This window comes from Microtus pennsylvanicus, chromosome 2 (assembly GCF_037038515.1).
Source record: "Microtus pennsylvanicus isolate mMicPen1 chromosome 2, mMicPen1.hap1, whole genome shotgun sequence".
Lineage (NCBI taxonomy): Eukaryota > Metazoa > Chordata > Mammalia > Rodentia > Cricetidae > Microtus > Microtus pennsylvanicus.
The window spans coordinates 17,962,021-17,975,253 of record NC_134580.1 but is presented as its reverse complement, the minus strand read 5'-3'; the positions used below and the strand labels follow the sequence as shown (position 1 = coordinate 17,975,253).

The 13,233-nt window shown below is 53.9% G+C and overlaps 2 protein-coding genes across 4 annotated transcripts; both read left to right on the top strand.

Annotated features, from left to right (window-relative positions):
• The first annotated feature begins 334 nt into the window (after window positions 1-334).
• On the top strand, window positions 335-4,006 carry Chkb (choline kinase beta). Of its 2 annotated transcripts, none has more exons than XM_075960351.1 (11): window positions 335-814; window positions 1,021-1,129; window positions 1,356-1,469; window positions 1,643-1,776; window positions 1,939-2,034; window positions 2,160-2,218; window positions 2,299-2,380; window positions 2,504-2,612; window positions 2,744-2,847; window positions 3,462-3,543; window positions 3,709-4,006. In XM_075960351.1, exons 1-11 carry the CDS (start codon window positions 591-593, stop codon window positions 3,781-3,783), a joined length of 1,188 nt encoding a protein of 395 aa, XP_075816466.1. In that variant the 5' UTR covers window positions 335-590; the 3' UTR covers window positions 3,784-4,006. The 2 variants fall into 2 exon arrangements, with proteins under 2 accessions (XP_075816466.1, XP_075816467.1); XM_075960352.1 differs by having other exon boundaries at window positions 675-814; window positions 1,629-1,776.
• Window positions 4,007-4,463: 457 nt separating this feature from the next.
• Window positions 4,464-13,233, top strand: Cpt1b (carnitine palmitoyltransferase 1B). 2 transcript variants are annotated; one of them, XM_075960349.1, is made up of 19 exons: window positions 4,464-4,551; window positions 5,027-5,187; window positions 5,510-5,649; window positions 5,956-6,133; window positions 6,313-6,414; window positions 6,593-6,730; window positions 6,816-6,893; window positions 7,725-7,832; window positions 7,908-7,992; window positions 8,460-8,655; window positions 8,914-9,099; window positions 10,251-10,356; window positions 10,435-10,551; window positions 10,870-11,034; window positions 11,115-11,249; window positions 11,334-11,486; window positions 11,993-12,106; window positions 12,660-12,752; window positions 12,898-13,233. In XM_075960349.1, exons 2-19 carry the CDS (start codon window positions 5,047-5,049, stop codon window positions 12,982-12,984), a joined length of 2,322 nt encoding a protein of 773 aa, XP_075816464.1. In that variant the 5' UTR covers window positions 4,464-4,551; window positions 5,027-5,046; the 3' UTR covers window positions 12,985-13,233. The 2 variants fall into 2 exon arrangements, with proteins under 2 accessions (XP_075816464.1, XP_075816465.1); XM_075960350.1 differs by lacking the exon at window positions 4,464-4,551 and adding an exon at window positions 4,727-4,745.

Genomic DNA, 13,233 nt, shown 5'->3' with positions numbered 1-13,233 from the left:
CTGATTCCAATTACGCCTTCCAGCATTACATGCTGCCTGGTGGAAAGGGGAACTGCTGGAATTTAAAAACTCATTCTTCTATTCACTCACCAAAATGCCACTGTGTGTTCGATCACTCTACGCCCTAGTCCGGCATCTCAAAAACGCCGGTGCTATAAGGAAGCCGCAATCTAGCACCATCGCCCATTCATTGGCCAGAGCCTGGCTCCGGGTCACCGTTGCTGAGCTAAGTCCAACCTTCCACGGCGCTTCGGATTGGCCTACGTCACTTCCTCGGCTCGGGACACGGTCCACGCAGTAGCCCTGTCTTAAGCGAGACCCGCCCACAGGGCGGGACCAGACCGCATCCCGCCAGGGAAAACAGCCGTCCGATCTTGCCCTGAACGCCGCACCCCTGAGACTCTCACTTGACTTGGAAACAGTCCCAGGACTGGGACCACGAAGCAAGCCGAAGGCAGTCGCCAAGAGCCGAGTACGCCCAGAGACGCTCCGGACCGGCCGGAAGCGGAACCGAGCAGAGCCGGAAGGAGCTAAGCCCACCTGAAGGTTGCTGAGCACCCGCAAGCGCTGAGCCCAACGGAGCCCACGTCATGGCGGCGGACGGGACAGGTGTAGCCGGAGGAGGCGCTGCCGGCGGCTGCCTGACCAAAGACAGTTTGCAGGATGCTAAGTGCCCAGCGGCCATCCCCCGTCAGCGGCGCGCTTCATCGCTGTCTCGTGACGCGCAGCGCCGAGCCTATCAGTGGTGCCGGGAGTACCTGGGCGGGGCCTGGCGTCGAGCCCGGCCGGAGGAGTTGAGCATTTGCCCCGTGAGGTCAGGGGTCAGCCTCGGGGTCCTCCAGACACTTTCTATTTCCACGCTGTCAGTGCTCCGCGGGGGAGGGGGCGGGGCCAGGACCAGCCCTGCAGATCGCTTTGCTGCGGGGGTCGGGATCTTCCTGGGGGCGTGGTGAGGGGGGCTAGGGTGGGTCTCAGCAATCCGGACGACTTTTGCTGAGCCTGACCCGTGTGGATCTGCAGCGGAGGCCTTAGCAACCTGCTCTTCCGATGCTCGCTACCGAACCACCTGCCCAGTGTGGGCGAGGAGCCCCGCGAGGTGCTACTACGACTGTATGGGGCCATCCTGCAGGTGAGGGGGAACGAGGGCCGTAACTTGAAGTGAGCACAGCAGAAACTTGTCATTGTGCATCTGAGTATGTTGATGCTCGTAGACCATCTAGGGCTTTTGCTCCAGAAGCCAGTAAGTCAGTAAGACCAGAGTCCCAGCTATGATGGATGAAGAAAACATCCCTTTGTGCTCAGGCCCACGTACTTCTGGCTCTTTCTGACTTGGACCCTTTGTCCTCTTCCTTCAGGGTGTAGACTCGTTGGTATTAGAGAGTGTTATGTTCGCCATTCTTGCAGAGAGGTCACTAGGGCCCCAACTTTATGGAGTGTTTCCAGAGGGCCGCCTGGAACAGTACCTCCCAGTAAGAGCCCAGTTTTTGTTGTTGTTTTTATACCAAGTCCTTCCCCTTCCCCAATGTCTGCCTTCACATCCTAGGTAGGGAAATTTCCCTAAGACCTTGATCTCCTCCCATCCCATGTCCCTTCCCCCTCCCGCCCCAGCCCCCTCACCACCCTGATAGGTTACTGGGTACAGAGCCGACCATTGAAAACTCAAGAGCTCCGGGACCCAGTATTGTCAGGAGCCATTGCAACCAAGATGGCCCGTTTCCATGGCATGGAGATGCCCTTCACTAAGGAGCCCCACTGGTTGTTCGGGACCATGGAGCGGTGAGTCAAATTTGGGAATGGGACACCTGACCAACCTCTAGTTGAGTGGACAGGTTTCCCCGTATCTGTCATGGACTCATGTTTCCCAGCCAAGTCAGGGACAGGAAAACTTGACCTAAAAGTAGGTAGGAGAGTGAATGTATCCTGTTGGGGGGCTTACAGGTACCTCAAGCAGATCCAGGACCTGCCTTCCACTGGCCTCTCCCAGATGAACCTGCTGGAGACGTACAGCCTGAAGGATGAGATGGGCAACCTCAGGTGAAGGCAGACCTGGCATTCAGCAGTGTCCTCCCCAGGCTTTGCTGAGGGCTAGAGCCAGGGCTAGCCTTGGAAGGTGGCTGTAGTCACATGGCCTTACAACCTGTGCCCCTCTCCCTCTGCAGGAAGTTGCTAGATGCCACCCCATCCCCAGTGGTCTTCTGCCACAATGACATCCAGGAAGGTATGAGAAAGTGTGAGTCTCCAAGCCCAAACTGAAAGGGGTAGAGTGCCTTGACGTGACCACAACCCCCCTGCCCCCAGGGAACATCCTACTGCTCTCAGAGCCGGAAAATGACGACAGCCTCATGCTGGTTGACTTTGAGTACAGTAGTTACAACTACAGGTAAGAGTGGAAGGAGAGCCTCCTGTGGGGCCTGTTCCAGCAGGACTCTGCTCAGACAGACCGCGGGGCCTTCATCTCTACATCCCAGCTGCCCACGGACGGATGTTTGCTTTCTTCTCTCAGGGGCTTTGACATTGGGAATCATTTTTGTGAGTGGGTTTATGATTATACCCACGAGGAATGGCCTTTCTACAAAGCAAGGCCCACAGACTACCCCACTAGAGGACAGCAGGTATGTAGCTGGAGGTTGGGAAAAGAAAAACATTTTTATTTATTTATTTATTTTTGGTAAAAGGAAAGAATGGCTAGAAAGGGTAATATTCCACAGTCTCCTCAGTCCTGACTCTTGTCCATTGATCTTAGCTCCATTTTATTCGCCATTATCTGGCAGAGGTCCAGAAAGGTCAGATCCGCTCTGAAGAGGAGCAGAAGAAACTGGAAGAAGATTTGCTGATAGAAGTCAATCGGTGAGAAAAGAGGGGAAGGGCGGGAGTGAGGGAGGATGGAGAAGGAAAGGGGGAGGGGGAGTGAGGGAGGAGGATTTAGAAGGGGGTGGGAGTGAAGGAGGACATAGAAGGAAAGGGGGAAGAGGGAGGGAGGGAGGACATAGAAGCAAAGGGGAGAGGGTGGGAGGGAGGATTTAGAAGGAAAGGGGGAGGGAGGGAGGACAGAAAGAAAGGGGGAGGGAGGACAGAGAAGGAGAGGGGGAGGGAGGACAGAGAAGGAAAGGGAGAATTGTGGCAGGGTAGAGATGAAAGATGACATCAGAGGCTAGCATAAAAGAAAAAGAGAGCTGGGCAGTGGTGGCGCACGCCTTTAATCCTAGCACTTGGGATGCAGAGACAGATGGATCTCTGTGAGTTCAAAGCCAGCCTCATCTACAGAGCTAGTGCCAGGATAGTCTCCAAAGCTGCACGGAGAAACCTTGTCGTGAACCTCCCCCCCAAAAAAAATAAGTTACACTGGGATAAAGATTAGGAAAATGGGGAAGAAGTTGGAGCTTTACAGACTGACAAGCCTTGGGGGAAGCCACGCAATACTCTTGATTGCACCCCCTTTTCCTGCCCCCCCCATTCCCTAGGTATGCGCTGGCATCTCATTTTTTCTGGGGTCTGTGGTCCATCCTCCAGGCATCCATGTCCACCATAGAGTTTGGCTACTTGGTAAGCAGCTCATCGGGTGGGCATGTTGAGTGGGGCTTGAGGAGAGCACTGGTCATGTCCTCCAGCAAATCCAGGCAGTCCCTGGTGGCTGTGGGCAGAACACAGCAGGTATGGCTCCTGCTTCCGAGCCTTCTTGCTGCCCTGCATTACCGTTTCCTTCCTTAGGAATATGCCCAGTCTCGCTTCCAGTTCTACTTCCAGCAGAAGGAGCAGCTGACCAGTTGCCACCCGTCATCTTGACTACCCAACCCCACCTCGGATTCCTCCTGCAGCCTCCAGGGCAGGACCTTGGAGAGAGGGGCAAAGAAGAAGAGACCCCAGAAACTGGGCTGTGCCTCTTAAGTGAGACTGCTGTTAAAATAGCTGACCTCTGTCCCCCTGTTTTGAGTAGTTGCCCAAGGTGGGCGTCTGGGAACCCCTGGGACCGTGTACCTAAATAAATGAGTTTCTGCACAAATACAAACCGAGGGATGCAGATTTAAGTGGTTTCTCTTTAGTGCACCATGCTTAAAAATAGCGAGGGGTCCGTCCGTTCTACGCATTGAGATTTCCTATCCCATAATATTCCCGGACTCAAGTTTACAAGTAACAAATACTGACTTGGGGAAGAGACTGGAGGGGGTGGGGCAACAGCGGGCCCTGGATGTGATTGTCAACCTTGAGCCCTGAAATTAGGGAAAAGGCTGCACAGCTGACTCCTGGTGACCTTTTCCCTACATTCGGCTATTTTTAGCACCGATGCAACCATGCTCACGTGAGATCCTCTACTCCCCAGTCCCAGACCTTCCAGCAACCTTCAGCAGGCTTGTGGGAACCCTGCCCACCTCTCCTAGGTGCCCCCCCAAAAAAGGAGGGGGTTCTGGTTTCCGCCCATATCTGTTTTCTCCACCCCAATTTGGGAGTGGGTGTCAAGTTCCCAGTGAGAGCAGGGCGGGGCCAGGCCTGAAGGACGTGGGGACATGGGCCAGAGTGGCCAGACCCATACACCGACTGAAGCAAACCTGAGCTGTGAGTGGGGGACCAGCACAGGGAGGCCAGCCGGACCCAGAGCCATTCCATCCCACAACTCTTCGCCTTTACTGTCGGCCGAGCTTTCTGAGCGAGGACTGTGCTGGGTGCATCTAAACCTGGGTTCTGTCCAGGCCCACTCCTTTCCCTGGGCGTCTTTCCCGGACCCCAAACCGCCCTTCGCCGCCCTTGGGGTACCTGGAGCCCGACTCCTGCACCATTGCAGATAGGCCTGTCGGGAACCCCACGAGGGTTCTGCGGCGGCAGCGGCGGTTAGCCAGGCTAGGGAGGGCCCAGCGGGGCGCGTAGCGTTGGAGCACGGGCCGGTTTGGGGGGGTGGTCGCAAGGGGAGCTGGCAAGGGGTGTGGGGAGCAAGGACCAGATGGGGCGGTGGGGGCGGAGCCTCAGCTAGAGGTGGATGGGCGGGGGCGGGGCTGGGCTGATCGCACTAAGCACCTTCTGCCCCTACCCTTAGGTGCTGACTAAACCCCCGGGATGGCGGAAGCACACCAGGCAGTAGCTTTCCAGTTCACTGTGACCCCTGATGGGGTCGACTTCCGGCTTAGTCGGGAGGCTCTGAGACACATCTATCAGTCTGGAATCAACTCCTGGAAGAAACGCCTTATTCGAATTAAGGTGTGGCAACAGGTGGTTCTTGGGGTCTCTTTTTTTCCCAGCAGGTGCCTAGGCAGAAGCCACCTGTCCGCAGTTAGTCTCCTTGTCAGAGGCTGTTTCCGCCTCTGGCCAGCAATACTGCTGGTTCTAGACAGGGTCCAATAGGTCCGGCAGGATCGTGAAGAAGATGGGATGGGACATAGAATGTAGATGTGAGCGGAGGAAGAACACAGTGAATGGTTGAGGCAGGACCAGGAGCCCTTTCTCAGGACTTCCCGGGCGCCGAATTACATTTTCTCACTCCACAAAGATGCCTGTTTCTCTCCCCCCCCCCCCCCCACAGAATGGCATCCTAAGGGGTGTGTACCCTGGCAGCCCCACCAGCTGGCTTGTTGTTGTCATGGCAACAGTTGGTGCCAATTACTGCAAGGTGGACATCTCCATGGGGCTGGTGTGTTGCATCCAGAAATACCTCCCTGACAGGTAAGGCACCTGGAAGACACCAGTTTCAGGAAAAAGAGCCAAGACTGTTCCCAAGGCCAGGATTCCCGTAGAGGACAGATGCAGGAAGGCAGCCATTGGCAGCCGAGGGGCCCTCTCACACGCCGGACTACATCTCCCAGTTCCAAGGTCCTTTGTCTACTTGATGCACTCGTACCTGGGTGCACCCAGCGAGGTCTTTTCCATTCATGTCTTCTCTAAAAGAGTTTGCAGCCATCAACTGCAGTTAGAATTCCCCAAAAGATGAGCTCAAAGGGATACCCTGAAGCCTGCCTCCTTCTCCAATAGGTATGGCCCCTGTGGGACCCCACAGACCCGGGACCTTCTCAGCATGGTCATCTTCTCCACTGGCATCTGGGCAACAGGCATTTTCCTATTCCGGCAAACCCTGAAGCTGCTACTTTCCTACCACGGGTGGATGTTCGAGATGCACAGCAAGACCAGCCATGCCACCAAGATCTGGGCTGTGAGCAGAAGCACCGGAGGGGGCAGGCATCTGGGGAATCTCATTTGGGGTGCCAAGCAAGAAGGGAGAGGCACACTGGACAACAGTGCCTGGTGCATGTTTGTCCTGAGGGAGCTGGGATGGTCCGTGTTCAGTCTTCCTGCTAAGTCCCACCCCAACACTGTACTCTGTACCTTTAGATCTGTGTTCGCCTTCTGTCCAGTCGTCGGCCCATGCTCTATAGCTTCCAGACATCTCTGCCCAAGCTTCCCGTACCCAGTGTGCCAGCCACGATTCAGCGGGTAAGAGCCCGAGTATCAAAGAGCACAAAGTCCCGGCTTCAGAGGACCAGTCCAAACTTAACAGGACTGTTTTCCACAAATGGCTGGCTTGAGAAGAATGGGGTCTGATTGAGGAGAGGTTGTAAGAAGGTTAATGTGGTGGTGTAGCCATCGTCATGATAATAATTTGGCTGGACAGTACCTGGATTCCGTGCGGCCCTTATTGGATGATGAAGAATATTACCGCATGGAGACACTGGCCAAAGAATTCCAGGACAACACCGCCCCCAGACTGCAGAAATACCTGGTTCTCAAGTCATGGTGGGCAACTAACTATGTAAGTTTGCCCTGACGGCCTCGCTCTTATCCACATGTCCTTAATTCGCCCTCCTCAGTTCTAACCTGCACCTGACCCTCCACAGGTCAGCGACTGGTGGGAAGAGTACGTCTACCTCCGAGGCAGGAGCCCCATCATGGTGAACAGCAACTATTATGCCATGGTAAGAACCAGAGCCTCCTAGGGCTCCTGTGTGCCCAGCTCTGTCCCCAGCTCTGGAGCAAGGATCTAGAGGCCATCCCAGAGCCTTTGCCTCGGTTTCCATGGGTGAGTGGGGGTTAGGGAGTGAGGCCTGAGGGAAAGAGAAAGGGAGGAAAGATCCTGGCACAGCAGTCCAGAGCTGGCCTGGGTGGTAGGGACCGTGACAAGAGGAAGAATTCTGAGATGCCACTGAATTTCTCAGGCCGGTTATACCATACCCCATTGCTTCCTAACTCCTGGCCTCTCAGGCACAGGTTCTCAGCTATCTTGACATCATTTTCAGAGAGCTTCTTAAAACATACTTTGCTGTTGTCCCATTGTAAGTGAGACCACAGGATGACTAGCAGCTTCTTTTAGTACTAAGTCACTGTCTGCCTCACTTCGCGTGACTGGTGTCTATATACTGGTGACAGGTAGCTGATCTTCCTGCTGCCCAGGGCCCAGTTTCCCCTGATGTCTAAAACACACACTGCTAACCTCCTGGAATTCCCCCCATCCATGGGCTGTCTTTCTGGCAGTTTGCCACCTGTCCAAATCAAGGATTTGTTTTTGCTGTTTTGTGGTAGAACCCCCTTGAAGCAAAACAAGCAGAGTATGAATGGGCAGAGAACAGTTCTGGTCGGAGCTGGAGCCTGTCAGTTACACATTTCTGCAAGTTCACCCTGACGAGATGTAGGATGGAACATAGACAGGGGACACAATCCCTCAGGCCCCTGAAGTTTCCTCAGGCTAGTGAGACTCAGGTGACACCCACACAGAGGAGCCCAGCCTACAGACTCTGCTCTGTCTGTAGGATTTTGTGCTTATCAGGAACACGAATGTGCAAGCCGCACGACTGGGAAACGTTGTCCACGCCATGATCATATATCGCCGCAAGCTGGACCGGGAACAGATCAAACCTGTGAGTTCCATTAGGGTTAAGGGTGGGGTAAGGAAAGGATGTCTGAGACTAAGCCATGCTGGGCCTTCCTCCCAGGTCATGGCACTGGGCATGGTACCCATGTGCTCCTACCAGATGGAGCGGATGTTCAACACTACACGCATCCCAGGCAAGGAAACAGGTACAGGGCTACAGCAAGGCCTCCATAAAAGGAGTCCTCCCCTCCCGGGCACCCCTCAGGAGGAAGTCCTAGCCACAACAGCTAGATACCCAGCTACTGTTTTTCTCCAGCACTCCAGTGTCTCAGGATTGTGAGAAGCAGTCAGTTTGTGACTACTAGACAGTTGTTATGGACAGACGTGGTGCTTCCAGGGCTTCCGAGTGCCAAGGAAGGCAGTCATGAGTAAAGAGCAACGAAAGGAACACGGCTGGGGTAGTGGAATTCAGGAGGAGACGGCCTATCCCTCCTAGAGCCCAAAGAAGCGGTGGGAGGGGCTCACTTGGGGCACAGGCACTAGCTTAGCATGGAAATGAAGGAAGGCCCAGGTCAGATATGAGGCAAAGCAGAGTCTGTGGAACCGCCTGTGTGTGGGAGGTGAGCCCTTTCTCTGAGGTCCCGCCTCAACTGCCCACTGGCTTCTGTCACAGACGTGCTACAGCACCTGGCAGAGAGCAGACACGTGGCCGTCTACCACAAAGGCCGCTTCTTCAAGGTGTGGCTCTATGAGGGCTCTCGCCTGCTCAAGCCTCGAGACCTAGAGCTGCAGTTCCAGAGAATCCTGGATGACTCTTCCCCGCCTCAACCCGGGGAGGAGAAGCTGGCAGCCCTCACCGCAGGAGGAAGGTACCCAGGGCCTGTGGGGAGGGCTTGGCTAGGCCCAGGTTCAAGGCTTCATGAGAAGAAAAGCTTGGCGCTACCTCTATCCTAGAACTGAGGGTCAGAGGGCCCCCCGGGATAGGCACATAATACAGACTGAAGGGTGGTAAGGACAGGATACCCAAGTGGCACCACCTCATCTCGTCTCCTCATTCAGTCAGATCCTAAGATACCCTGATAAAAAGTTGGATTCAACTGCTTACCCGTCCTTATACCCACCCCCAGGGTAGAGTGGGCACAGGCACGTCAGACCTTCTTTAGCTCTGGCAAGAACAAGACTTCTCTGGATGCCATTGAGCGTGCTGCTTTCTTTATCACCCTGGATGAAGAATCCCACTGTTACGACCCTGACGATGAGTCCAGTCTTAGCCTCTACGGCAAGGCCTTGTTGCATGGTAACTGCTACAACAGGTAGGTGCCCCGAACTCATGGGACAGACAGAGGTTAGAGTTCTGAGTTCTTCCTTTTTTGTTTGTTTGTTTGTTTTTCAAGACAGGGTTTCTCTGTGTAGTCCTGGCTGTCCTGGAACTCTCTCTGTAGACCAGGCTTGCCTCTGCCTCTGCCTCCTGAGTACTGGGATTAAAGACACGTGCTACCACTACCCAGTTTATAGTTAAAATTTAATGATTGGAATTATAGGCTAGAAGATTAAAGTAGAAGTCAGGGTCAGAGTTAATGGGTAGGTAGCATTATTTAGGGGTAAGGTGGTACTAGTTAAGGCTGGAGTGGAAGATTAAGAATAGAGATGGGGGTTAGTGAGATAGCTCAGTGGGTAATGGTCCTTGCTGTCAAGCCTGATGACCTGAGTTCAAACCCCAGGACCCACAGGGTGGGAGGAGAGAACCAGCTCTCGAAAGTTATCCTTTGACCTCCACACATGCAAATGTAATTTAATTTTTTTTTTTTTTTTGGTTTTTCAAGACAGAGTTTCTCTGTGTAGCTTTTGAGCTGTCCTGACACTCCCTCTGTAGACCAGGCTGGCCTCGAACTCACAGAAATCCAACTGCCTCTGCCTTCTGAGTGCTGGGATTAAAGGCATGTGTTGTTGTATGAGGCCATTTGTTTGTTCCCAGCTGCTCAGCCCCGAAATAATCACACAGAAACCAAGTTATTTGCAATACTGTTTGGCCAATAGCTTAAGCATATTTCTGGCTAACTCATATCTTAAATTAACCCATCTCCATTAATCTGTGTATCACCACGAGGCTGCGGCTTACTGGGTAAAGTTCCGGCGTCTGTCTCCAGCGGGGCTACATGGCTTCTCCTTTGACTCCGCCTTCTTTCTCCTAGCATTCAATATAGTTTTCCCCACCTACCTCGGTTCTGCCCTGCTATAGGTCCAAAGCAGTTTCTTTATTAACCAGCATACAGAGGGGAATTCCACATCAGGCATGCGCCACCACCACCCTGCTAAATGTTTTAAAAAGCAATAGGAGTTAAGGTTAAGTTGTGGGTTAGTAATTAGAATTGACTCATTAGCATTAGCAGTATAGGGTTAGGGATGGAGGTTGGAGATCTGTGTAATTTCCCAGCTTTGGGTCTACCCTGATCTACTCCTGCAGGTGGTTCGACAAATCTTTCACTCTTATTGCCTTCAAGAATGGCACGTTGGGCCTCAACGCAGAACACTCATGGGCAGATGCCCCCATTATTGGGCACCTCTGGGAGGTAAAGGCCTAGAGAGGGAACCTTCAGGGCAGCTACTGGCAATGACACTTGTTTCTCAGTTTTGATTTATCCCTGCAGTTTGTCCTGGGCACAGATACCCTTCACCTGGGTTACACGGAGACTGGACACTGTGTGGGGGAGCTGAACAAGAAGCTGACACCCCCTCAGCGACTACAGTGGGACATTCCTGAGCAGGTATGCAGGCTAGGAATGGGTGGGTTAGATCTCACCCTCAGGATGAAGGGTGCCACGTGGGCCACAAGGAGAGCGGAGACCCCCAGGGTGTCTGCTCAGAGAAATAGTGTGATCCGTTGCCCATGTCCAGGACCAATGTTCCCTCCTCTGCACCAGGCTCAGCATGGCCTCGTGCAGAGTCCTCACAGGCTGTCATTTGTGTCTTCAGAAGCTGTTGGGCCGACTCTTTCATCCAACACCTAGACTTCACACCTCTTAGACCTAGAGGCCTCCCTGGAGGACTCTGCCCTCAACTGACCCTTTCCCACCTCTTGGCAGTGCCGGGAAGCCATCGAGAATTCGTACCAGGTGGCCAAGGCACTGGCCGACGATGTGGAGTTATACTGCTTCCAGTTCTTACCCTTTGGCAAAGGCCTCATCAAGAAGTGTCGGACCAGCCCAGATGCTTTTGTGCAGATTGCCCTGCAGCTGGCTCACTTCCGGGTAGGAGCTTCTGAGGGCTGCTGAGTGTGCAGGGCGTCCTCAGGGTCCACCTGCTTGACTCCACCTACTGTGTACCCCAGGACAAAGGCAAATTCTGCCTGACGTACGAGGCCTCAATGACGAGAATGTTCCGAGAGGGGCGGACTGAGACTGTGCGTTCCTGTACCAGTGAGTCCACAGCCTTTGTGCAGGCCATGGTGAAGGGGTCCCATAAGGTGAGCCCCCCCCACCTTGCCTCTCTTCCTCCTTCACCCCTGTTTACTTCAAGGGCCACTTGACCCTTCTATTCTGACCCCCAGAAAGAAGACCTCCAGGAGCTCTTCCGGAAAGCTTCTGAAAAGCACCAGAACATGTACCGCCTGGCCATGACAGGGGCTGGGATCGACAGGCACCTCTTCTGCCTTTACATCGTCTCCAAGTACTTGGGGGTTAGGTCTCCTTTCCTGGCTGAGGTCAGTGAAGTTGCTGGGTGTGACCTCTATCCCCTTGCCTTTAGGCCCAGAGCAAGGCCTTCTTGCGATAGATAGGGCTCTGTGGAATTAGCACTCTTAGGAGGAAAAGGAGACAAACGTGTGCTCTACCAGTCAGTGAGTGTACGGGCTGAGGGCAGGGAGGGGCAAGTCAGAGGGGACCAAGGCAGCCACGGTGGCAAAGGTGGAGAGCTTATGCAGATGCTGAGGTTTTCCGTATGGGGCAGAGGAACATCTCGAGTTCAGGGGACTCCTGCACCACGCATGCCCGTTTCTGTGCTCTCCAATAGGGCCTTTTGTCTTGCTTGCTTATTTCAGACTAAGTCTTGTTATGTAGCTTTGGCTGGCCTGGAACTCACTATGCTGAGCAGGCTGGCCTTGGACTCATGGGTGATCCTCCTACCTCTGCCTCCTCGGTATTGGGATTGCAATACCGTGCCTGGCTGATTGTGTCTACAGTGAAGCAGGCTTCTGCCTCCTTGTTACAGGTGCTTTCGGAACCCTGGAGCCTTTCCACCAGCCAGATTCCTCAGTACCAGATCCGCATGTTTGACCCAGATCAGTACCCCAATCATCTGGGTGCTGGAGGTGGCTTTGGCCCTGTGAGTACCCCAGAAGGAGAGTGGCTGGCAGCACTGGGACCCTGGAGTTTCAGTTTAAGGGGTGCAGACATGGGCACAAGCACCTTATTTAGAGAGGACCCATGTGACTGTAAAACGATAGCTGCTGACTTAGGTAGGCAGGTGCCAGCACCTACCCATTCCACCTGCCTCCCTAGTGCAGCATCACCGCACCCAAGCGTAGTCTTCAGGGGACACGGCAACACACTGGGCCCTTCAGAGCTGTATTCTTCTGAGGAGAACATGAGCTACTCTGGCAGAAGAGTAGTGATTGTTACAAAAGAGGGGGGTGATCTAGTGTAAGTCCCTGAGGAAGGCCCCAAACACAGGGGCAGCATCCTTTAGAAGAAACAGAGGTTCCAGTCTTGGAACCAGGGGCAGAGTCCTTCGGTTTGCATACTATTTCCTGGATTAGGAGAGTGGGGGCTGACCTCAAGAACGCAGTGTCCAACATGGGCCCGCCTCCTGTGAATCTTGTGCAAAGGGGAAAATACATCGATTTGACCTTTGGGTCTTGTTTGCTTCTTGTCCCCAGGTGGCAGATGATGGTTATGGGGTTTCTTACATGATCGCAGGTGAAAATACTATGTTCTTCCACGTTTCCAGCAAGTTCTCAAGTTCCGAGACGGTGAGTCTCCCCTGTTCCCATTTGGGGTGGTCTCACAACGAGGCGCTACCTGGGGTATCCCAGAAGCACACTCCATCCTCTTGTGGGCACAGAGGGGTGGGGCCTGTCTTGAAAACGTATCTGAGCTCCTCAGTTGTGCCCACAGAGTGCCCAGCGCTTTGGGAACCACATCCGCCAAGCACTGTTGGACATCGCTGATCTTTTCAAAGTTCCCAAGAGGACGGAGAGCTGAGGACAGGAGAAAGACCAGCTGCCCTTTTGTCCCCACCTGGGGGAGGAAGAGGCCTGTGGCCAGTTCACAGGCATAAGGGGTGGCATGCACACGTGCCCAATTCTGAGAACAGCTCTGGTGGCAGGGGCGCCCCAGGCAGATACTACTCCTTTAGGGCCCAGCTGGAGGTGGGATTGGAGTAGTGAGAGGATTTTGATTTTTTTTTCTGTCTTGATAGATGCTAATAAAAAATGAGGCTGTATAATTCTC